This window comes from Eptatretus burgeri, chromosome 5 (genome assembly GCF_056783735.1).
Source record: "Eptatretus burgeri isolate ZD-2024b chromosome 5, Ebu_testis_v1, whole genome shotgun sequence".
NCBI classification, from domain to species: Eukaryota; Metazoa; Chordata; class Myxini; order Myxiniformes; family Myxinidae; genus Eptatretus; species Eptatretus burgeri.
In genome coordinates this window covers 107,345,263-107,371,195 of record NC_140965.1, presented here as the reverse complement: position 1 = coordinate 107,371,195, position 25,933 = coordinate 107,345,263, and the positions used below count along the sequence as shown (strand labels likewise).

At 43.2% G+C, this 25,933-nt stretch overlaps 1 protein-coding gene across 2 annotated transcripts in view; it reads right to left on the bottom strand.

Moving 5' to 3' along the window:
- The window catches only part of COP1 (COP1 E3 ubiquitin ligase), a 72,837-nt gene extending 58,748 nt beyond the window's left edge, over positions 1-14,089 (bottom strand). The window contains exons 1-5 of one of the 2 annotated variants that reach the window (XM_085883286.1): positions 13,737-14,089; positions 12,696-12,755; positions 5,584-5,681; positions 4,283-4,347; positions 1,018-1,068 (exon numbers count right to left, since the gene is read on the bottom strand). In XM_085883286.1, coding sequence (XP_085739412.1) covers positions 1,018-1,068; positions 4,283-4,347; positions 5,584-5,681; positions 12,696-12,755; positions 13,737-13,903 — 441 coding nt within the window. In that variant the 5' untranslated portion in view covers positions 13,904-14,089. The remainder of the gene's footprint in view (positions 1-1,017; positions 1,069-4,282; positions 4,348-5,583; positions 5,682-12,695; positions 12,756-13,736) is intronic. The other variant, XM_085883288.1, reaches the window with a different exon arrangement.
- Positions 14,090-25,933: the final 11,844 nt, after the last annotated feature.

The window sequence follows — 25,933 nt, the reverse complement described above, 5'->3', positions numbered from 1 at the left end:
AGCTGAAAAAAAATAAATAAAAAAAAGATCAATTTTACCTTTTACATGTGAGGAAGTTGGGGAGGGGGGATGATTACAAAACTGCGAATGAGGTCAATGTATTTTTTTGCTTTTATTTGGTGGAAATATTCCCACAATCCGATCAAACTAGTCATCGAATCATGTTATAACTATACAGTTCATAGACCACCTTACCCCCACACAGTCTTGAGAAACAAGGACATGGGTAGGGTTTGCTAATGGTAAATTTGATTGGTGGTGATCATGTAAAATGTCATAATATTTTCTCCAAGTACTGCTAAACGGAAGGGTGTTGAAAGTGCCAAAAAGACGACTGGTGTTTTAGTGCTCAAGTATATTATTCGATTGAAATAAAATAGAAAAATTTCAAGGTCAGAGAAAAGCTTTTTTTTGGAAGTTTACCACCATTAATGCAGTCTTTTACACCACCATTTTAACATCTTACATGAGGTCTTCGTCCATGTTGCTCGTGTAATTTTACATCCTTAAAAACATTGTTTCCTGTTTCGAATTTGTCCCAAGTTTGTTTGACTGTCAGACAGCAAAACCAAATTATCTTCCTCCTCTCGGCGCACGTGCGATCGGGACAAATTCAGAGCCAAAGTACTGCGAAACTATAGTTGCGTTTTCCAATTTGTGTTCAAAATATAACAATCAATTGACATGAAGTTTTCCTCGATCATAAACTGATGTTTGGCGTCATAAGGACAGACGGATAAAGTGAACCAATTGCTTCACAGCGCTTTTTACTTCACACGCTCTGGGTAATAAAAACGGGACTTCCCCCCCCACTGCTGCATTCACACTCTCGTAATGAATGGTCCTTCAATTTAGACAACTCTTGCTTATCAGACTGCAAAGTAAAACTTGGAACTTGCTCCACACAGTAAACACACCAACTTCAATAATTAAACTGACACCTACTTTCACAATTATGGGAAAACCCAAAAGATGCGGTCAAGACTTGGATTTATAAGTTAAACTAGGTTCACCAACCTGTGCAAAGTGCAATAATTTGCGAGGGAGCACCGAGGAAAGATTTAGGAGCTGGATCGAGGGGTAGGAAGAGGACGAGGAAGAGGGAGAGGGAAAGGGAAAGGGCAGTCTCAATATCCTGAGAAGGTTTGCACACAGACCCAATATTACATCTAAGGCATCATCAGAACGTCAGCAGAGATATATAAGGACATACAAGGACACAGCTCCAGCAGGAGGCCATTTCTGGAAGCTAAATTTTAAAGTGGAGAGCTAAAGAGGTTGCTGAGGGAAAGTTTGAGATGTAGAAATTCACACTGAAGCCAGAAGTGAATTTCATACAGATGTATATTTCAATGTCAAATGCAATTGTAGTGCACAATTTCAGTTCGCCTACCCCCCAACCCCCACCAACTCCTCCCCACCACTATGTTTTACACACGATACAGCTGCACGTTTTAACTATCAAAGCTGACAATCATTAATCACATAAGAGTAAGACTCCACTACACACTGGGAAAAATTCCAAATACAATGGTACTCGTCTTGAGGGACCGCTACATGTGCCAAGCACAAAGCGTTCTCTCAAAGCAGGAGTCTTTCATTAGAGGGACACTCTCAAGACACCAGATGCATTATTGCAAAATATCTCCCTTTACCGTTTGTGTGATAGCTATGATGTCAACTTAAGTTTTTAGAACACAGCACTTTTGGACCCCGCTATTCGCAGATCCCACATATTAACGGTTCATAAAGCGTGACCTGCTTCAACATTCGCATTTCGCAAAAATGGATCCATAAAAAAAAGGTGCAAAAACATATCCATGAACGACAGCCCAAATAGCTTACTGTACTTCCAATCACCAGCAAGGTCATGGAATCCATCATCGCAGTTGACAAAAAAAAATCATTCCTTTTCTCCAACAGCCTAATCTCAGATCATCAATTTGGATTCAAACTTAGTCACTCTACCTTGGACATGATGCTTCTACTCTCCCAACATTGGTGGAAGCCCTCAACATCCAACATGAGATTAGGGCAGTCTCTCTGGACATATCTCAAGCTTTTGTTCCAGTCTGGCACCCTGCATTGCTCTCCAAACTGTCTGCCTATGGAATCCAAGGCCAATTCTTTTTTGGATGAGTGACTTCCTCCAATCTCGTAGTAAACATGTGGCTCTCAACAGAACCCTTTCATATCTTCTCCCTGTCAAGGCTGGACTACCCCAAGGCAGTGTTTGTGAACAAGGTCTTAAAAAGTTGTGGATGGATTTGGACAAAACTTGATGGACGAGTTGGGTAAGTGACAAGAACAAGCAGATTAAATTTTAGTTGAGGTCCGAATCCAGATCCAGCTTATCAGTGGGATACAAAATGTAAACTAATCAGCCTGGCAGAGGTATGCGCTTTATCAAGTGCCCCTCTAGTTTGCAGATACATTTTCCTATAATGACCTGATGTAAAGATTAATTGATTGTTAAAGATGACCCGTATGTTAAAGATGCCTCCAGAAAAAAACCTTTAATGTTGTGACCAGCGACCACAAGTTTGGTCAATTTCATGATACTGTAACAGGTTTCAGAAAGCTTGTGACAAGTACAAACTGATCCTGGACAACTATAGACAAAGACACCTCTGCTTGGTCAGTTGTCATTTGTTTTCAACTCAACCTTTGCATGCAAGATTGATGAGAACAGCAGTTGGTACAGTGCATACCTTTGCTTGGTCCAACAGAAGTGTTTTGTATTCCACTGATAGGCCAGATCTGCATCCAGACCTGAACAAAAATCAAATTGGCTTGTTATTGTCACCGAACAAACGCATATACCAAGTTTTGTCATAACCCATCTATAACTTTTTAGACGAGTCTCGCGTAGCGAACATGGCTCTAAGAGAGCTCGGCGTTGTTCTCCTTGTTGTTGTTGTTGTTGTTGTTGTTCTTCTTCTTCTGGTGAAGACAAAACCTTTAGGACTCGGCTCTTTCATATACAGGATCCGGATCTCCTTAAATACTAAACACCTGCACACATCCTCGCATTGAGGGTGCCTTTTGACAGCGTCTATCATGAAGTTTTAAATATATTCGGACATTTGCTTTAAAGTTTCGAAAAGTTCACGTTACTATTTAAAGATTATTCCATTTAATGTATTGTAATTTCGTAAATACACTATTTATTTCGTCAATACATTATACGGGTCTCACTATTGGCTTAATCAAGGCACATGACAAAATATTGCAAGTTGTTCTTTTTTTTTTTTTTCTTCCTCTTCTTGTTCTTCTGGTGAAGACAAAACCTTTAGGACACGGCTGTTGTACACATTTGTCCTTGTTGATATATCCTCCACAGCAGTGGTTCCCAAACTTTTTTGTCCATGACCCAAAATTTGAAATCACATTTGCCTCGCAACCCAAATGATACTGGTACCCAGTGTACCTATGATAAAAAGTCAGAGAAAATGCTTTTGACATGAAATCCCCCCTCAAAAACTGAGATTTTGAGGGGGGGGGGGTTCAAGTTTGGGTCAAGACCCTGGGTTTGGGAACCCCTGCTCTATAGTACATCATTTTTGGCCCTTCCTCTCAATGGTGAAGAATCACTTTCAAAAAATTATAGTATCCGGATCTTCACCAAAATTTCATCAATTTGTCTATGTCATGCACCCAACTTGTCCACTTGGTCTCATCTGAATCTATCCATAACCTTTTGAGATGTCTTGCTCACAAACAGACACAGACAGATCGGGGTGAAAACACAACCTCCATCCACCTTTGGTGACAGAGGTAAAATGGGAAGGTGATCATGAACGAGAGGTGGTCGCTCATTCTTCGGGTCTCAAAACAGGATCCAATATTTTATAAAATGAACAAGGGCAGAAAAAAAAAGTTCTACAATCTAGAGGAACGAACATATGCTACCATTATTTTTGTGAAAAAAAAAGCACTCCACCGGTGGTACAGAACCCGACTGGAGCGGTGCTGCAATAAGAAAAATAAATAAAAGGGAGTGATAGGAATGGGTTGGCTTCATAGTGCTCCCATCTGAAGCAGTTACTCATAGTGTAGCGAAAGGCAGTTGAAATCCCATACAACACGTGCGTTTGTCCTCAAGTCCTTGTAATTTAAATAAAAGTTCACCGATGTTTCACAACATCCTCATCATGCATGTAATAAATGGACAAGCACCTTCATGAAACTTATTTCACTCTAAACAAACAAAAAAATTAAGTTTGAGACACTCATTTCCAATGAGGTGAAAACAAGTGACGATGCAAAAAGGTGTGCTCACAGGATGGTCAGACTTCAAACGTTTTTGTTCCAACCTTTGCCGCTGCTTCAAAATCAACTCATTCACTGTAAAACACAAGTTCGTTTAATAGGGGGGTGGGGGAAATAAAAATAAATAAATTTTGATTCTTCTCAGGTAATCTACCTTCTATATCAGCAATCTTTACTACCCCCATAAACCTTACCCAATTATACTTGCAGGTCAGGTCAGGTCAGCTCTCTCCCTCTCTCACCTCTCTGTTGTCTATCCTCAGTTTGAAACCCGACCAAGTAATAAACCATCATCCCAGTGTTTCACAGAAAGGGTGATTCATCAATGTGTGCGCTATTGCTCAGATGGACGTTGAACAGGCATCCTGTATACCAGCATTCATTGGTGGCTGATAAATATCCCACGTGTCCTTTGCGAATGAGTAGGTGGGCTATCATCATGGAATAAATTTCAAATTCCTGCCATAACCAGCAGAGGGCATTGCATTAATGGCACAGCCGCATCCTCAGCCAACAATGCCATCCCACAGCCTTTTGATTCCCTCATCCTTCAGGTCTGGGGTGACAAAACCTGGACCCACTTCTAACTCCCGTAGACCTGATAGACCCCAATGTTTTTTTTTTATTGCTGTGAACAAACTTTAATAAATCACAGGTGTTGATGGTGGTGGTGAGCTTTCATCTCAATCATGTGTGTAGTTTTGGAGAAGAAGATCCGAGTGTTCGCATACTCTGATACAGTGCGGTGAAAATGCCTCACCTGAACCCTGTTCCAGGTGAGCTAAAAAATGTCTAATCATACCTCCACATACAAAGAGCTTTTGATGAAAACCTTAAAAATGAAAGTGCATTTTTTATTGAATTCCCCATCCCCTCAAAACATACAACTTGCAAAATCAAATGCGTCATATGGGACAGATTAGTTTTCACACCGGACAGGGAGCGGTGTGAAGCAGCACAAACAACAAAATAATGAGCCACGAATTGTTCAGTTTGTCCTGGGAACACTCCCATGCAGATTTGCAAATGGGGAGGCGTTTCAACAAATCTTGTTTGTACATTTTCAGGCTACAGTCTAATACTACTCGTTTAACTACTGCTTCCCGTAATCAGGAGGTGGTCGGTTCCATGCCACAGTCAATGACCAAACAAAGCTCCTAGTCAGTTTCCCCCATGGTCGTCACATGCATAGCTCAAGCAAATAACATTTTATCACAATGATTTGTTTACAAGTCATTAAACACTGTCCATGCTGTAGCTGACGGTGCACATAATTGTTGTTTTATCTCGTTTCAGTGAACAAGAACTTACACAAGAAGTTTGGGAAGATGTGTGCAGGGTTTTCAATAACATAGTTGCACTTGGGACAGCGGTTGTTCTCTTCTAAGCTTTGTCTGATGCACTTGCAACTGTCAAACAAATAAAACACAAATATATATTAATAAATAACAATACTTTTTTGATATAGGTTCGAAGGCTCGTGGAAGAGCTGCGGTACACGAGACAACAGCAGGCATGACTAAAACAGTCACCAAGATTGGTGGGGGAGGAGGGGGGGGTGTATCACTTCCCAGAGCACTCTGGGTATCAGCACTTTTCTATTTAGAACTGCTTTTCTCTTCACATTCAGCGGAACAGTAAAGGAGGAATTTTCTCCTCCCTGTGGATGCCAACCTCAGGTTGTATGTCTGTGCTCTCTCTTTTAAATGCTGAGCGTCAAGCAAGGAAGCAGCACGTACCATTTTTGAAGTCTTTAGTATGACTCGGTCGGAGTTCAAACCACAGACCTTCCAGATTTATAGTGGATGCTCTCACCATTACGCCATAGATTCTGATACATCCATCCTTTAATTTATGGAATATATATACATGTACATACACATTCTTGAAAAGTTGTACATAAACAAAATTTCTGTATATTGAATATGATTTTCCCACTGACTTCCATCATTATATAATTCCATGCACGAGGAAGTGTTCGAGGCCCAGTCCAATTCCACCCTTTGCCATAACATCCCTCATCCTTCAGGCAGGCAGGCTGCAGCTCTTCCCTCCCTTCAGACCTTGAAAAAGTAATAATAATCACAAGCTGGTCTAATATGCCTTTCAGTCGTGACAAGTCCAGAGATGCCAACTTTTGGAAATCAGAATTAGGGAGGATTTTCAACCGACACCAAATAATGTGCGCAAAGCGCACATCTCGAGCGCGGAGTGCTCGACCCTTGCGGCGGGGTCCAGGGCCCGCCTTAGGGCCCTGGAAGCTCTGGGGTTCCAGACGCTCTCTCGTGCCCTCTGAGCCCTATTTTGGAGCATTTAACATGTTAAGAATTCCCACTTTTTGAACAAAAAAAGGGGAAAATTGTGCACTTTTTAATGTTACATGTATGTTAATATTAGTAAGTTAGAGGACAATCAAAGATTAACAAAAAGCACAAAAGAAGCAATATTTTTCTTACCTTACTGGCTGGTACTACTGCTGCTTGCTTTTTCCATGGCAGCTTTGCTGAGTGACAGCTGTGTGGCTCTTTAGCCCTTCTGATTATGTCTTTGCTGTATTCTCTCTGGTAGCAAGGGGTGTTATGAGCTAGTTTTTCAATTAAGAGAGCTTCCAGGGTTTTGACACTCAAATTGGGACGAAATTCAGTATGATTCTTCCGTACAAGACTGAGTGCCCGTCACATGATGCGTTCGAATGAGGAATGACCAAGATTCCCTTCATCACTTTGCTCAAATTAGGATACTTCTTGGCACCAGTGCAGGGATCTGTGAGCTGTGAAATCCGATGCCACTGCTCATCCACTCTCACTGTCTCAGTAGCAATTGTAGCTATGGAGGCGTCTGCCTGGTAGTGAGCGAATTCACTTCCTCAAGACTGTCTATGTCACTATCACCGCCACTGAACAGACAGGGGAATTTCTTGATGAAAAACTCCACACAGTCAAACCCCACTTCTTGGTGTAGCTTAACATCCAACACCTGAGCATGCTTGGCTAATTCATCATCTAGCGGCCAGGTTTTGAAGATATAATTGCAGGCTTTCACATAATATGAGCGAACTGCACTGAAGAAACTTTGGATGTCTGACTCACTCAGAGTGAAGGTGGATTTCTTGAGACTCCTTTGTTCCCTTATATACAGTTTGGCATCGTTCCCAATCATGAGGTCCTCATCATTCTTCTGATGATTTCTGTCAGAGAAGGGTACATTTACCAGAGCAACCGATGACACCGATGGTTTCAAAACCGTACGAAGATATCTTTCAGAAGACCATTCAATTCTCCGTGCAGGAGATGAATACAGGGTTCGTCTCTTTGGAGCAGAAGATTCCCCTTCTCAAAAAGCTTGTTAGCATATCGAAGGAAGAAACGATAGAGTTTTGTTTGTGGAGACAAGAACATCCTGTTGACACGTTTTTCTCTAGATTCCTGCACAGTGTTTGAGGAAGATGCGCTTTTAGTTGTAGAACTCGTAGTACACTTAGCCGCAGGGCGATCACACTTGCGTTTACTGCCAGCAGAAGAGGTCAGACTCGTAGTACCAGATCCAATTTTACGTTTGAGGAGAGAGCTTGAGGTAGGTGCAGCCAAGGAAGAAGACCTCTGATTCGAAGGTTTTGCTGAGCTTCTATCAAGTGATTTGGCAAAAGCAGAACTTAACTTGGGTCCTTCTTTGCCTGCAGATGGGACTATCACAGTCTTTCTCGACTCTGAAGGGATCTGCTTTGTAGATGAACGTGATGAAGGGCCGGTGATGCTACCTGCTCTCAGCATTGGTTTTGGTGCTGTCCCTGCTGTCTTCTTCGCAGCAGATACTGCAGTGGTAGTGGTGAATGCTGCTCCACTAGTGCTTGATCCTGCAGTGCCAGTACTGGCAGTAGATACAGTGCCGTCCTTCTTGCTCGTTGTTAGAGTCTTGGCTACAGTTGGTTGCATTTTTCTTCGTACTTCTTCTTTGAAGAAGAGGCGAAGTGGCTCCCACTGTTCAATCAGCCTGTCTAGGCACTGACCAAGGGACAGCCACCTTGTTGCGACATGCTTCAGAATCTTGTGTGTCGGGGCATCACAGAGTTCTTGCAGTGCTTTCACTCCTTTGACGCGTTTACTACTTTTGTCCAAGTAGTAGTAAATATCGATGAAAAAGTCATCTAATTCAATGGGGAAGGCCTGAGCCGCCTCTTCTTGGCCGTATTGTGCATCATATGGCAAGGGCATCCCATGATGTAGCACTCTGGATTTTGTTTGTGGATATAAGCAGCGACTCCTTTGTGCTTGCCCACCATGACAGAGGCATTATCAGCACAAAAGGAAACACAATTTCCCACGGAATTTTCCTGTCACTGAACTCATGATCAAGCAGTTTGAAAATGTTTTCTCCAGTGGAATCTTGTTTGCACGCAGGCAAACTTAGCAAACCTTGCTTCACAATCCCAGCACTGTTGTCATAGTACGAAATCAGGACAGGATATAGCTGGGCCTCACCACTGTCATTGCTACCGTCTGTAGCTAGGCTAAATGGAGCTAGTCTAGCAATATCGGCAATAGATGAAGCAGTAACATTTGACAACTCACCAATTACACTGGTCAACAACAAATTTGTTGTCTGCATTTTTTAAGCTGATTTAGGACGAATCTGATGCGCTGAATCCAAAACTCACATTAGTTTTGTTCAATCAGGTCAAGTTTTTGAGATATGGCCACATGTCGTTTTTTACATTTTTGTTCACATGTACGCATGTGTGGAGCATTTTAGAAGAAGTTGGTGGGGTAAATGTCATGTCAAATAATTGTTTTAATTGGAAATAATTATTTTAATGACAAGAAGTATTCAGGTACGATAGTTCTAGGTGATTATGTCGAAAAGGGATCAGTTTGAAGTCATAAAACCTCAAAATCTTCCAAAAATTGGTGAGGCAAAGCATAAAGTTCGTGGATCAAAACTAAAGTTAATGGGGCAGATTTTGTAATAATGTGATACAAAAAAGTTGTATTTCTTGAAATAACGAACTCTGAAGAATGTACAATACCTACATGCGCCAATTTATGACATGCGCTTCTGCTCAAGCTTGGAGTGCCACAGTACGAACCCAAAGATTGGAGACTGTTCATTGACAGCAGCAAGCGATCACTGAAATGTGTTCTGCTACACAACGGCAACCAGTTTGCCTCTGTACCCATCGCTCACTCGACTACACTGAAGGAGAAGTATGAAGCGGTGAAGTACGTGCTGGAGAAAATTGGTTATGATCAGCATAAGTGGTTTATTTGTGTTGACCTGAAGATGGTGAACTTTTTGTTGGGACAACAGTCTGGCTTCACCAAGTACCCATGTTTTCTGTGCATGTGGGATAGTAGGGACCGTGCTCAGCATTACACGAAGAAGGACTGGCCTGTGCGGGAGGAATTGGTGCCATGCAAAGAAAGGAACGTCATCAATCCACCCTCTGGTGGACAGAGACAGAATACTCTTCCCACCGCTGCACATCAAGCTCGGCTTTATCAAGCAGTTCACCAAGGCTCTGGACAAAGATGGTGACTGCTTCACTTACTTGTGCCAGGCTTTTCCAGGATTGACCATGGAGAAGTTGAAAGTTGGCATCTTTGATGGTTCTCAGATCCGTCAGCTCATCAGAGATCCAGAGTTCAAAACTCAATGAACGAAGTGGAACTGGAAGCGTGGAAGACATTTGTTTTGGTAGTGAAGAACTTTCTTTGGCAACAATAAGGCCAGAAACTACGCAGAACTTGTCAACAACATGCTGACTGCTTTCAGAAACCTGGGTTGCAACATGAGCATCAAGATGCACTACCTATTTTCACATATGAACCGGTTTCCTGAGAACCTGGGTTCAATGAGTGACGAGCAGGGGGAGAGATTCCATCAGGACATGAAGGAGATGGAGACCAGGTATCAGGGTCGCTGGGACGCAGTCATGATGGCTGACTACTGTTGGAATCTGAAGAGAGACCTCCCTGCCGCTGAACATTCCAGGAGTTCGAAGAAACGGAAGTTCAAGCCCTGAAGTTTGAACAGTGGTGACGCAACATGCAATTTACTTGTACTTACCTTTATCAATGCCCACCATTCAGATGACAGTAATCGATGTTTCTATCATGTAATCAATAAATGTTGTTGGCAAAACATTTTTTTTTTTCTTAAAAACATGTTTAGGATGATATGTGTTGACAAAAATCAGCTGATAATGCCACAAAAATGTAATTGATTTTGTCACAAGATCTGATTTTTTCAAATCAACTTAGCACAAAAACCTGACCTGATGGAGAGAAACGGATGCCATTTCCTGATTCAGCAGTGCCCGAATACCCTAATTCACTTGTAGAAATCTAGACAACATTCAGAAAGTAAAAAATTGTTGACCAGTGTTCTTTTTTTCTTCTTTGTTCTTGTTCTTTTTTTTTTTTTTCTTTTTTTTTTTTCTTTTTTTTTCTTGCTTTTTGTTCTTTTTTTTTTTTTTTTTTTTTTTTTTTTTTTGTTCTTGCACATCTTGCACATCTTGCAAGTTTTTGTTCTTGCACATCCATACTTTGAAGCAACTTTTGAATCTGGAAACATCTTTTGAAATAGAGGTCCAGCATGATCTGAGACTGATATGGGCAAGTTATGTCCCACAATAAATCCACGAAAGAGAAGTTCCGCTCGGGTAACATCCTCTTCCTCGCTTGTCCCTTGTTTGGTGAAATAATTCAGAAGTGTACCAGTACTCGTGCTCGAAGATCTCTCCTTTGCAATGTCTGTGTGCCGTTTGCTTCCAACGTGCTTCCGAATATCATCGCGACCTCCGTGCTCAACTGAAATATCAACGCTGCATACTGTACAATACGCATGATGAATTCCTCTTTCAGTCTTTCAAATACACGGGTATTGGAGAATGTATTCGGTCTTGTACTTCTGAGACCATTTCTTGGTCTTCGTAAGCTTCTTTTCTGCCATTTCGTAATCAACATCGAGGGCTTGAAGCATCGGTAACTTCGAAGTCGATGTTCCACAGCTGCAGCGCGACTCGTAGAACTCTAGCGGCTGTTAAACACCGCACGGTGGTCGCGACCGCCGGGCTGGTACGGGGCCCAGCTGCATGCAGTGAGCGTATCGCATGCATATACACTGTGCATACATACAGCATGTACTGTATTGCACACATACCGCATGCATATACACTGTGCATACATACCGCATGCATATACACTGTGCATACATACCGCATGCACTGTATTGCACACATACCGCATGCATATACACTGTGCATACATACCGCATGTACTGTATTGCACACATACCGCATGCATATACACTGTGCATACATACCGCATGCACTGTATTGCACACAAACCGCATGCACTAAATCTCAGTGCATGATCGCATAAGCGAGATCCAGACCCAATGTTTCGCTGCTCCTCATTTGAATTTGCAATTTTTTACGTACAATTTGGTAGCAGCGAACGTTATGGAGTTACCACATGCTATACGTAGCAGACGATGCTTTTCATTCAATTCTCATACTAGTACATTCTGATTAGTGAACAGTGCAAAAATATCAAAATTTCGGGAGGATAAGGATAGTGATCGTAAGGGCGGGAGTTTGGGTGAATTTTCGGAAGCCTCCCGATGAAATCGGGAGGGTTGGCATTGCTGCAAGTCTCATACTCAGAGTCTCTCTGTCTCTCATCTACTTTAACAATCCTCTTGAGACCGTTCAGGAAACTCCAGGGTCTCACCATCAACCATGATCTTTCTTGAGCAAACCACATTTCAAAGTTGGCCTGTGTCGTACAAAGTCCTTCCTTGGCACACCTGAACTCCTACCCACGTACAAGGCATTCATACACAGCTTGATGGAATACTGCTCTTCCCTCTGGACTGGCGGCCCAGCCCCACATCTTGCTCGGCTTCATGCTGTGGAAACCAAGGCCTTCAAGATCATCGGAAACTCCCGTGATGAAGTCGAGGCTACGAGCCAATCACTTTCCCATCGCAGACAGGTCAGTGGTCTCTGTCTTTTACAACCTCCTTTCTGGTTTTGGACGCACTGCTTGTTCCATGCTTTGTCTATCCCCCGTCCTCCCAACTCCCAACCAGGATTCTGCTGGGTGCATGTGGTATACCATCAACCCCCTTCTGGCCTTTTGGTGAGACTACCTAAATCCAGATTTGTTCTGTTATATCCTGACCTTTTCAATGTTCTAGCTATTCCATTAGCCTCAACTCTGTCTCATACCAAACCCCTCTAAAGTACAAACAAACCAGAAAAATAAAGTTTGGGATAAATAAAATGATGTTATATTTAAAGACAATCATTTCAATCGGTAAAGTGTGTTTGGTAAAATTTAATACAGCTGATCTAATGGAATGGAAGTCAATAAAGGAAATTGAGATTTAAAATGCGTGTAAACTGTGCGATTTATACTCACCAGAAACTGTGGCCACATTTTGTCACATAGGCTTCCTCAATCATATCAAAACAGATGGGACTGAAAATGCAAACATGGAGACAATAAAAATAATTTTTTAAAAGGAGATCCAAAAAATAGAAACATTTCCAGATATAACAGCCACTGATCACTACTATTCGAGGAGGACTTTCAAGAATAACCATCATGAGGTATCAAGAGAACACTTGGTGGACCAAGGGTGAAAACAACAAAACACAGTGAAGCCGATTCACACGCGAGCCGAGAAAGTAGAAAATATGAGGGAGGAAGAAGGGGGGGAGAGGGAGGAAGAAGGGGGGAGAGGGAGGAAGAAGGGGGGAGAGGAAGGAAGAAGGGGGGAGAGGAAGGAAGAAGGGGGGAGAGGAAGGAAGAAGGGAAGGGGGAGGGAGGAAGAAGGGGGGAGAGGGAGGAAGAAGGGAAGGGGGAGAGGGAGGAAGAAGGGAAGGGGGAGGGAGGAAGAAGGGGGGAGAGGGAGGAAGAAGGGGGAGAGGGAGGAAGAAGGGGGGAGAGGGAGGAAGAAGGGGGGAGAGGGAGGAAGAAGGGGGGGAGAGGGAGGAAGAAGGGAAGGGGGGAGGGAGGAAGAAGGGAAGGGGAGAGGGAGGAAGAAGGGAAGGGGGGAGGGAGGAAGAAGGGAAGGGGGAGGGAGGAAGAAGGGAAGGGGGAGGGAGGAAGAAGGGAAGGGGGAGGGAGGAAGAAGGGAAGGGGGAGGGAGGAAGAAGGGAAGGGGGAGGGAGGAAGAAGGGAAGGGGGAGGGAGGAAGAAGGGAAGGGGGAGGGAGGAAGAAGGGAAGGGGGAGGGAGGAAGAAGGGAAGGGGAGGGAGGAAGAAGGGAAGGGGGGAGGGAGGAAGAAGGGAAGGGGGGAGGGAGGAAGAAGGGAAGGGGGGAGGGAGGAAGAAGGGAAGGGGGGAGGGAGGAGCCCGGGTTCCCCCTCCCCCCCCGCGTGCCCGGTTTGTCTCGTTATAACCCGCAAATTGTCCAAGGCTAAGTAATAGAAGTATAATCAAATGTAAATTTACTCACCAAACAAAATCGTTGTTCTTGTCCTCATAAGAGTTAACAAGGCCATTGTAGATTGGAGGTGGAGGCCTTTTACATCCACTCTTGCCTCCTGCCGCACCCCCAGAACCAGACGACGATCCATGGCCCTGTCGGCTCGGTGAAGGAGTCGGAGTTGGACCCGACGCCATGACCCCCTCCGATCCTGTTGGAGAGTTCGCTCCCTCTATTAACTTCTTCACTAAACTCTCCTCTCATAAAAACAAGAGCCGAGTTTGGCTCCGTCTTCTTTATCCTTCTCCTTGAACCTCCTGAGCTCTTTCACCTTCTGCCATTTTAACTTCCTCTCTTGTTCTCGATAAATGAAATCCCAAAGGATTCTATGATAAAACAAAATATTACTAACACAGATCAACCTCATTCATTTTGAATAACCAACTGCGTAGAAAATACAAGAAGTTATATCAGTAAAATTTCTTCAAATAACCGAATCAACTGCTCTCTCTAACTACTCCATCATGAATATAAACACCGAAAACAGGATAAATGAGGAAGGAATTCAGATCTCTGGTTCTGAACAATCACAAACTGACCAAACTGTGGAGGTGTATATTCTGATTATGGTGTAACTTCTGATGTCGTTGATGATCCAGTGAAGGGTTACGGGGATCCAGAGGGATATGGGGATCCAGAGGGGTATGGGAATCCAGAGGGGTATGGGGATCCAGAGGGTTATGGGGATCCAGAGGGGTATGGTGATCCAGAGGCGTATGGGAATCCAGAGGGGAATGGGGATCCAGAGGGGAATGGGGATCCAGAAGGGTATAGGGATCCTGAGGGGAATGGGGATCCAGAGGGGTATGGGGATCCAGAGGCATATGGGAATCCAGAGGGGTATGGGAATCCAGAGGGGAATGGGGATCCAGAGGGGAATAGGGATCCAGAGGGGAATGGGGATCCAGAGGGGTATTGGGATCCAGAGGGGTATGGGGATCCAGAGGGGTATGGGGATCCAGAGATCCAGAGGCGAATGGGGATCCAGAGGGGAGTGGGGATCCAGAGGGGAATGGGGATCCAGAGTGGAATGGGGAACCAGAGGGATATGGGGATCGAGAGGGGTATTGGAATCCAGAGGGGTATGGTGATCCAGAGGCGTATGGGAATCCAGAGGGGAATGGGGATCCAGAGGGGAATAGGGATCCAGAAGGGTATAGGGATCCAGAGGGGTATAGGGATCCAGAGGGGAATGGGGATCCAGAGGGGTATGGGGATCCAGAGGGGAATGGGGATCCAGAGGGGAATAGGGATCCAGAGGGGTATAGGGATCCAGAGGGGAATGGGGATCCAGAGGGGTATTGGGATCCAGAGGGAGGGGTATGGGGATCCAGAGGGGTATGGGGATCCAGAGATCCAGAGGCGAATGGGGATCCAGAGGGGAGTGGGGATCCAGAGGGGAATGGGGATCCAGAGGGGAATGGGGATCCAGAACGGTATGGGGATCCAAAGGGGTATGGGAATCCAGTGGGGAATGGGGATCCAGAGGGGAATGGGGATCCAGAACGGTATGGGGATCCAAAGGGGTATGGGAATCCAGTGGGGAATGGGGATCCAGAGGGGTATGGGGATCCAGAGGGGAATGTGGATCCAGAGGGGAATGGGGATCCAGAGGGGAATGGGGATCCAGAGGGGTATGGGGATCCAGAGATCCAGAGGGGAATGGGGATCCAGAGGGGTATGGGGATCCAGTTGGGAATGGGGATCCAGAGGTGTATGGGGATCCAGAGGGGAATGTAGATCCAGAGGGTTATGGGGATCCAGAGGGGAATGGGGATCCAGAGGGGAATGGGGATCCAGAGGTGTATGGGGATCCAGAGATCCAGAGGGGTATGTTGATCCAAAGGGGTATGGGGATCCAGAGACCCAGAGGGGTATGGGGATGTTGATGAGACTTTTAGGTAGTTTGGGTATTGATGGGTGATTGTGTACGGAGTGCTGTTGGTCGGGCTCTTGTTAAGGGGGGTTGTGTGGTTGATGTGTGTTTTCAACCAAGCCCATGCCCCCTCTCCGGGAGGAAGAAAAATAAAAAAATTAAAAATTACAACCAAAAGAATAATAATTTTTTTTTCTTTCATTAATTAAAAACATTTTGTTTATTTTTGTATTTTCTTTCTTGGAACTTGAGTTGGTGCGGTGTTTGCGCACGTACGATGGCCTGAATGGCTTCCACCTGTGTCGGATTTCCTTGTTGTCTTCATAGTGAGACGCTTGGTCTTCGCGTGATCGAAGTCTCCCGAGTGGAGCTTTTGGAGAATTTCTTGTTGTAAACATTTTGGGATAACAACTCGCTCTCCCTTGAGAATGATACTACCATTCTAGAACGTTGCATGGAGAGGTTGTTATTTGCTTCTCTGCTGTCGATATCACCTTCGGCATCATCTTCTCGGACAGCAGCAAGCTTCTCCTCCATCTTGACTGCCTCTGCTGCTCTTTGGTGGGTGTCAGGATTGAAACTGGACAACAACAAAAAAACACCCAAAGTACAGGTTCAGAGATATTCATATTATTACACACAAGTTTCAGATCTTAAGCATCACAAAAGCTATCTTCAACACCAAAACCATAATCATCAAGAGACCTCCTAACCACACGAGCACATACTTGCACAGGATCATCAATCCAATCCATTGGGACCATCCTCTGTGCAGAGCATTGGTGCTGGTAAAGCAGTCTCCTGGGCTATTGGACACAATCCTGGATGGGTCAGCACTCCAACACAGGATATTTGAATGGCTCAATCATCCCAGAAAGCTGGTACTTATTTTGCTGACCTCAAAAGGATAGCATGCTGAGTCAACCCCACCTGGTATAAATTCAATTGTAGGCAGGATTTGAAACTCAGGACCCGAGGATCCCAAGCCCACCACCCTCCCCATTAAGCCAACACCAGGCATAGTAGTACCCACACAATCTAAATAAATCAAAATAAATAATTTATGGGTGAGGTGCCTAATAATGATTTATTCGATCAATGTCCAATACCGTCATTTTAGCTGCTTGGTGCCCAACCGAAAATCCCAGATAGCCTCTGCAGAAAAAACGATCTTGACTTGGAAGTGTTACCCAAACTTTTTTTTGAAGGTCTTGGCATATAGAACAAGAAAATTTAAACTACCACTCGAAAAGAGTCAAGTACACGAACTCCCCCCCCCCCACCCCCGAGCCGTTACGAATGGATGATTTTATCAACATTGCAAGAATGTTTACCAATGTCGGCAGCATGGAACAGTGTTATCACAGTAGACCCCCTGCCTCAGAAAACAGTTTGCTACCAACAAAACATCAGCATTCCCCCACACGCTTGGATGTTGTTGTAGAAGAGCTGAAGATTGCCTGGATGGATAGCGTCTGAGCGTAATCAGCAGCATGCAATCGTCACAAATGATTTAGCTATTGCTAAACCAGCATCCCAAATACAGGAAGCTGAATCTCCACAATTTGATTAATCTATTCATAATGTTTGGTGTATTTCACATCATGATCGATGACTTATTTCAGTTACATTGGATTCTTTATTGATGGCGGCGGTGGTGACATCGTCATGGTAGATTGTGAAGCAATAGCATCAAGGTCTCTCAATGACTTCCTGTCTAGTGAATACTTAAACAGGTGAAAAAGACTTCATCCAATCTTTGCTACTGCTTTTCAAACATTTCCTTCATGTAAGTGGCCCCCTTCTGGAATCCCAGCTGTCAATTGCAGCAAAAACAAACAAACAGATGGACCATCACAGGTCAGCAAGAAGTGCTGTAGTTGGTGAATTACTGGTCAGGGCAGGACTGCAACCCAATGAAGATGTGTACAAAGAACTGAAGAAAAGCAGAGATGAAAGAGACGATGCTGATCTGAAGAAACTTGTTGATGGCACAAAGGCTTCTCGTAATCTATTCGCAGGAGACATATCGCACAATCCGTACAACATAGCAATGGAGAAGGTGGCTTCTGAGAAGGTGAAACATGAACATTTGAAATTCAGCCAAACTGGTGATTCGCTGGATGATTTCTTTCAAGATTCGGCCCGCTTCGAGAAGAGCATTGGTCAGAGGAATGTGAATAACTTCGCCAGTGAAGCAGTGAAAATGAAAGTCACTACAAACGACTTGAAGGTGTTATAATTTAAGGGAACAAGAGATCTGTTCGGCTGCCTTGTGTTTCTAGCCACAGAGGTAAAGCGAGATCTGCAGAGGGTATTTACTTACCCCCCTCACACCTGTACCTCTTTGCATGGGACATGTAGATGGGAGCAAACATTCATCCCAAAGTAAAAGTTAACCAAGGAACTTTCATCCAAAATCATCAAAAAGCCTCCTCTGTCATTTGTTACGTACATTGTTGATGCCATGGACATGATCCGAGCTCTAAATCTGGGGGACTTACCTGCAGCATACGGTGGTATTGCTCCGCATATCCTGACCAAGACCTGCCGAGCACCGAGATTAGACTTTGTATGTGATACCAGCAGAACACCATCAATCACGGGTGAAGAAAAGGTTAAAAGAGGTGTAAGAGATCTGCAGACAGCTATTACAGAACCAAATCAGAAAAGACCTATGGATTTCAAAGCTTCACTACGATCAAGCAAGTTGAAATCAGAACTTTTGTCTTTCCTCTCACTGGAATGGAGTAAAGATAAGTACAGTGAACAGCTTGAGGGGCACACATTACATGTCAGCTGTGCCAAACAATGCTTTGTGTACACAACTAATGATGGCACTGTCTGTAGAATCAGTGAGGCATCCATGAGAAATGAACATAAGAATCCGACACTCGAATTGTGTTGCACTTCAGAGCATGCCAATGATTTCAACCCAGAAGCAGTTGCTGCGGTGCACTGCAATGATACAGATGTGCTTTGCATTCTCTGTCACCACATGAAAAGATTGTCTGCACAACTTTATATGGGCACTGTCTTGAGTAGTGACAACACAAGAAAATATATAAATATTACTTAGTTAAGCCTGAAGATTAGAAGCATGTGTAAGGTGCTTCCAGCTGTACATACATTTTTGGATGTGACTATACATGTGCCTCCATGAGAAAAGAGAAAGTGAAGATCTACAACAAAATTGAGTCCTTAAGACTACCGAAGTCTTTTTTTTCTAAGTTTGGCGAGCAAACGGAACCAACAGATGAGATCATCATCCGCACGGAGAATATACGGCATATTTGTATATTCTCCGTTTTGTTTGTGATAAAATATGACAGGTCGAAGCTCTCAACACGTGGAGATGCACCACAAAACGGTCGGACCCCGTGGCAAACCTGAAGAGTGCTGAATCTGGCAGTTTGCCACCATCCAAGTCTGTACTTCTGCAAAGAGTCAATGGGACAAATCATGTGATCTGGAAAAATGCACACATCCAAGAACCTCTTGCGGAATCTCATGCTGATCCAACTAATTGTGCTTGGAGTTTGTTTGACTCATGACAACCATCATATTGTTTGGTTTGAGCGAGATCAATTGCCAAAAGACATAGAACGGAATATTCAGCAAACCCTGAATGAGGATGACAATGACGACACTGAAGTATACTTCAAAGACTGCGATTCAGATGACTCGGAGTAAGAAAGCAAAAACTAAATAGCCTGATAGGCCTACTATGTTGAATCTATGCCATGGTTTAGGGGTCTTTTCATCAAATATGGGTAACCAGACTTGCTAAAATGATGGGTACAACCAATCTTCACTATAAAATTTCCTTTGATGTGCTGCAGGATATTAATATTTTCATTAATCCAAGAAACTTATCAGCCTCTGTTTCCCACTGACCTAAATGATGACCCACATTGCATATTTGTGAATACATAAGTAAAAATAAGGTTCAAATTCAATCATTTTGAGGGAGTAATTTATGGTCTCATGATGAATTTATGTACCATTACAAGTTGTGATTATTATGACTGCCATACCCAGTTCTGTATACTGTCAGTTCTGTAGCCACCAATGACATTACAACTATGACTTGAGAATTTATGGTGTGTAAAGCTCATTATATGGGTCTAATACATATGAAAATGTTTCTTGGTCTTTCGTCTGACGAATAAAGCCGTTAGATTGAGAAAATGTCAATAATCTATTCTGTGTTCAATTTTTCCCATCTATTGTACCAATTTTCAGCAGCGTCGGAATTTCGTGATCTTACGACCTTTGGTGACCAAATTAGTAACCAAATTTAAAGAGGGGTTGTATCGTCTGAAAGAGAGTTTAGATACGATCAATTATCGTGGTAATTTTTAATCCTCCTATAAAAATCAATCGAGTTGTGCCTATTTATGTTTTCTCGAGTACAAAATTCTGTTGGAAAAGCAGGGGCCACATTCGCATCGCAATCTGCAATTTTCACCTCGATCGCCTGGGTTGCCGCATGCAAGACAAGCATATTTGGATTCCCCAGACATCCGTACCCCTAATACACTTAACCAAACGTTTACACTCAAAAACATAAATAAAGTGGTCTCAGCTCCTGGACTACATGAGGTTTAAAGTCAGATTGTTGGCAAGATGTGCGGTCGATCCACATCTCCAGTGCGCTTTCAGTGTGTGGCAATTAAGGGTATCATTATGTAAGGTACCTGGTACAGCTGGGACTCCAAGTCTCACGGTCCCCAACGCCAACTTGAGGATCCTTTTTTGACAAGCTGCTTTCATTTATCTTGCGCCATCGGCGTTTGTTTCTCTTGGTCTATCCGGTTCTTCTCCCTTCTCTGCTCATTCTACCTTCAAACGCTTCTTCCTCGGCGTCTTGTCCTGCTGGATTCAGCATCCAAATCGTCCGGGGAAAGCAGCATTCCGGGTTGTCCTTAGTGGGTGAAATGTCTGCCACCAGGATGAATCAGCATCATACTTTCACAAACTTGTTAAAATACACCTTGTAAAAATACATCAATTTGCTCATAACATGAAATTTTACACAGAAATATGTCATTCACACAAGCCTGCACTCCATAGACACCACACTAATTCAATCTATCGATCTACTTTATTTTAATAAGTTAGGAAGGGGAAGATAACAGGACAGGCACAGAGACATCATGGGGTTTTTAATGTACGCACACATGCACGCGCACACGCACACCACTCATGTCAGAACAGCTGTACAAACAAAGGCATAAAAAGTATGTGGAGTAATCCACTGGCACAGTTGCAAAATTTTCAATATCCCATGTTCAGAAAACTCATGGAAAAATGAGCCAAAAGCGATCATTGAAAACAAAGATGTAACGCTGACGTACGACCTGACGATCCCATCGAGCGTGAACATAGAAAACAAAGCATTGCAATCGGATATAGTACTTCGGCGCACAAAACAAAAGATGGCATTGCTCATTGAGGTTTCACTCTTCAGCGATTTTGGCCTAAACAATGCAGAAATCAAGAAAATGACCAAATACCAGGATTTTGAAAATGAAATCAAAAGATCCTGGAAGCTGAAGAGCACCAAAATTGTACCAGTGATTTAATTCGAGCAATGGGAATGATATCGAAGAACCTTACAGAGATTTTAAAAAAAACAAAACATCCCTGGGAATATTTCTGCAAATGAACTACAGTTGGAAGTTGTTCAGGACTTGGTGACGATCCTCAAAAGAGCACTCGGAACAAAACTTTGAGAACAAGAAAACTTCACAGCTTGGTCCATGAAACATGATCCCTTACTGAAACGGAGGTGGATACTTCGAGACCTGGGAGGACTCTGTTCCACCTTCTGAAACCCACAAATGGAGATAACAATGAATAACACACATTAACACACACACACACACACACACACACACACACACACACACACACACACACACACACACACACACACACACACACACACACACACACACACACACACACACAATATCATATTTGTTATTTGAGGGATGATGATGGTTGTAGGTTTAGGGATGAACAAACACTGACAACAGATCAACTTTTTGATGAGACCCTATCAATGACAATATAACTATTCCACCTGTATGCAGTCATGTACCCATACCTAAGCTACTGTTAAGATTATGGGGGTAGATGGAAGAATGTAATAGGGAATAGCATTGTGTAGAGTTGCTTGGTCTGTGGACGAGTAGAAAGCATCTCGATGCAGTAAGTAGGGAATCTGTGAGCTTATGTGTTATGTGTCACCACATGAGGGGTGGTGCGGTGTTAATTAGTTGAGGGAGTAAGAATAAGTTCCCCAGTATTTGATTCCCCTCTGTGATTTTTCTCCATGTTTTTATATTTCAAGATTGGCAGTAAAGGTGGGGAACGTGTACCTGAAATCATAACAAACGGGCAGAAAGCCCCGTCTTCCAAGGTTGACAACAAAACAAAGTCAGACCCCGAAGAACGATTGGTGGACGTGACGTCAGAAGCCAGCCGAGCAGGCAGAAGCCCACCTTCCCGGGTTTCATGGGAGCAGGTCACGCCGAACAAACTATTCCACATGAGGCCTCACTAAATTCCGATAAAGTGTTAACACTACCTCTTTTGAATTATGATTTATCCCCAAGTAGATACAACCGAAAATGCTATTCGTTTTACTTATAGCTGCCTGATACCCATGCTATTTGCTTATGCCCTCCTCCCCCCCTGCCCGTATCTATTTACCACCCCCAGATCCTTCTCCTGCGTGACACACTCCAAGACTGCCCCTTGCATCAGGTAATCTCTATTTTCATTGTCCTGATCATTCCCCAGCACCTTACACTTCCAGATGACTTACTTTACTTTTTTTAATGTGAAACTGCAACTGCCAATCTTTTGTCCAATCGATTAAAGTATCTATACTTTCTGATCACCCCATCTCTGATATCTACCTTACCTCCAAGCTTAGTGTCATCTGCAATTTTGCAAAGCTTCTTCTTAACCCCACTGTCTAAATAATTGATGTAAATTATAAGGAACATATGCCAAGCGCTTGGAGAGAGAGGTGGCGGATGGGCATCCACGTGCTATGCCCCCACTGTTCTCAAGTCAATAAATACAACCAATTAACCCTCATCCCATTCCCAAAGTGTCGACCCCACCACACTATTGTACTCCTCATGGGGCCAACACTATCCCAATAAGTTTGGTGCAGAACACCTAAGCCGTTACAGAGATACTACCTCCCATACTTTTCCAAATCCCCTCTAAATTGAAAAAAAATTATAAAACTAGTACATTCATTTTTTCACCATAAATCTCCAATGCGGCTTCTGTTGTGTGTGCCATGTTTTATAGCACTACAGCCCCTCTGGCTAACATGAATAGCTGGACCCTGATATGGAAAGCACTCTCTTCCCCTTCACCCACTCCGCCTAATATTACTACTCCCATATTTTAATCCCCATTGTCCCCCATGACATGTGCAAAGATTTGTTACAATCACAAAAACTGTTTCAAGGATCTTTGCCCCAACCCTCCTCAAAATCACCACCTCCCCCAATGACATTCTCTTGGGGCCCCCATTACGTCTGCCATGGTTGGTGGCCCGATGTTCTCAAAGGTGTAAGGGAACGGGACAGACATATATTTATAAATATTTTGTGTGACAATAAGCATAAGGGAAGCTTTGTGTTTGTGTCAGCTTTGCCTGATGGGAGACTTTAGAAAACAGTTGCAAATTGGTTCCTCTACTGATCCCAATGGTTCCACACTAGTTACATCTTCCCAGCACCACATCCTCACACTCACAGCCACTGTTTGCTTCCTTACACTAATCTACAATCCAATCCAGTTCGCAACTCTACCAGCCACACCACAAATCTTCACCTGAACAACTTCCAATGTGGTACCTTATCAAATGCTTTGTTAAAGTCTCGATGCACAAGATCCACCGCACTTCCATCATTCATACAATCAGAAACTACTTCAAATAACTCCATTAAATTTGTTCAACAAGTCCCCCCATTCATAAACCCTGCTGACTCTCTTTGATTTGTTAAAATTTATCTGAATTGGTCTCCATCGAATCCATAATTAAATTTTCTAACATCCTCTCCACAATTTGAGTTCAACTGTCAGGTCTATCGTTCCCCAATTATTCTCTGGATCCTTCCTTCAATGACGGTGTTACATTTGCTACTCTCAAATCCTCTGGTACCTGTACTGACCACAATGAGCGATTGAAGATATCCTTTACATCACCCTTTTCTGCCCTGTCACCTCAATACTCTTGGATGTATATTGTCTCACTCTCAAGCTTTATATTCTCTTTACTTTCGTCGCAGTGTTGTTACCTCTTCCACTTCTACCTGGAACCCCGTGAAAAGCTCTTCCTCCTCCCCACCTCCACTCCCACCCTAGATAGATTCCCTCAGCTATTGGAAATTCCCCTTACTGTTATTGAGTAAATGTTGAAGAAAAACAACGATTTAATAAGCCTGCCATCTCACTTTATTTCCCAATCAATCTCCCTATGCTATCCCTCAATGGGCCCACACCTTAAACTGCTCTTTACCCCTGATGTCCTGAAAAAAATCCTTTGTTTGTATATTTTCCATTCTTAGTCATATCCTTTTTTCACTAGTCCAGTTATTTTTATTAACTGTTCTTCATTTAATCACATGATAATTTGAGTTTCACTCAGATTAGTATAACATTAAAAGTCTTGTTGTTATATACTTAATGAATACCTTCTGCCTACCTTAATACTGGGAAGGCAATGGCAACCCACCCAGTGTAACCCTTGCCAAGAAACTGCTTCAGTAGTATCGTACTGAACTGCCTTTGGGCAGAACACAAGATCATTAACCTGAACAGTACCTCTTCGTTCATATGCAGCACAAGACTGTGGGGTGGCATCATTGCCTGAGGATGTGGCTGTGCCACTGATGTAATTCTCTCTGCTGGTCAGGGCACGAATTTGGAGTCTGCTCATTTTGCTGGCGATAGCGATCCTCGTCTTCGCGCAGGACACCATGGAATATTTAAATCCCACCAACGAATGCTGGCAGACATTACGCCTGTTTAATGTCCATCCGAGGGATGGCCCACATATTGATGAATCACTCTGCCTGTGAAACACCGGGATGACACTTTATAGCTGGGTCGGGATTCGAATTCAGTCTTGACAGGTGTGTGTACCTCTTGGCCTAGGCCACCCTGCCAGCCCAGAGTACTCCCTACTTCCCTGCTTAACCACCCTTGATATCCTTCAGCATCTACCAATTTACACCTCATTGGTATGCACTTGCTATGTACATTTGCTTCTTGAAGGTTTCCCATTTCTCTGATGCTGATTATTCTCATGTTAGCTTCTGCCAAACCCTCTCCTCCTACAGTCTCATCATACATGCAATCTCCCTGAAACTATAAACTTCTTTGAAGAATGATTCTATCACCTTTGAAAACTTAACTTCCAGAATTCTGCACTGAGAATCATAATTAATGATTTTATTTTTTTGGCTGAAGCGAACGTTACACATTATGTCCACCAGGGAGAAGTCTACACCCACATTGGTAGAGAAAGTAGCACCTTCAATTCGGCCATTGCCACTGTTCCCAAAGTGTATCCCGTTGGAAGCACTCAGGGATGTTTTGCATTACACTGTTTAGCATTGTCTGCATTTGACATTGATACATGCAAACATTTTACATCTGTTGTCCTCACTTTATACTTGTCTATTGTCGTGATCCAGTACGTGATCGTTGAATCAAAGCTCCCTCTTTTAAAATAAATAATTTTGCTTTTGGAATCCAAATCCACATATCATTTTCCCCGATACTTTAAAAACGGGCATCAAACTAATTATAATTTTAAGGAATAACTAAAAATCATTTTACAGTGTAATTGATTTATATCAAAGTATACCCAATTTAAAAAGGACTTAAAACATGGTATCTCATTTGTCAATTTGGTTGAAGAATTCCAGACAGAAGGTGTGTGAACAATGCAACAATTCAAGAAATAACACAATATGAAAGGTTATTTCATATTAACATGCCAGTGTGAATGAATGCATCAAGCCTGCGTGCAACCATCTGTCTATGCAGAATCATGTCTGAGACAAATGGTGCAGAACGGAGCAACCCCAGACGCGTGAAATGTGCTTCCAGGCAAGGCTTTTCCTTCACTATCGACCATTATGATGTGTTGTGATGTATTGGGTGTCATTGACACTAGGGATTTGTGAAAGCCGGTACTTATTTGATGGGTCACCGCAATAAGTACGGATATAAAATATAACTATTT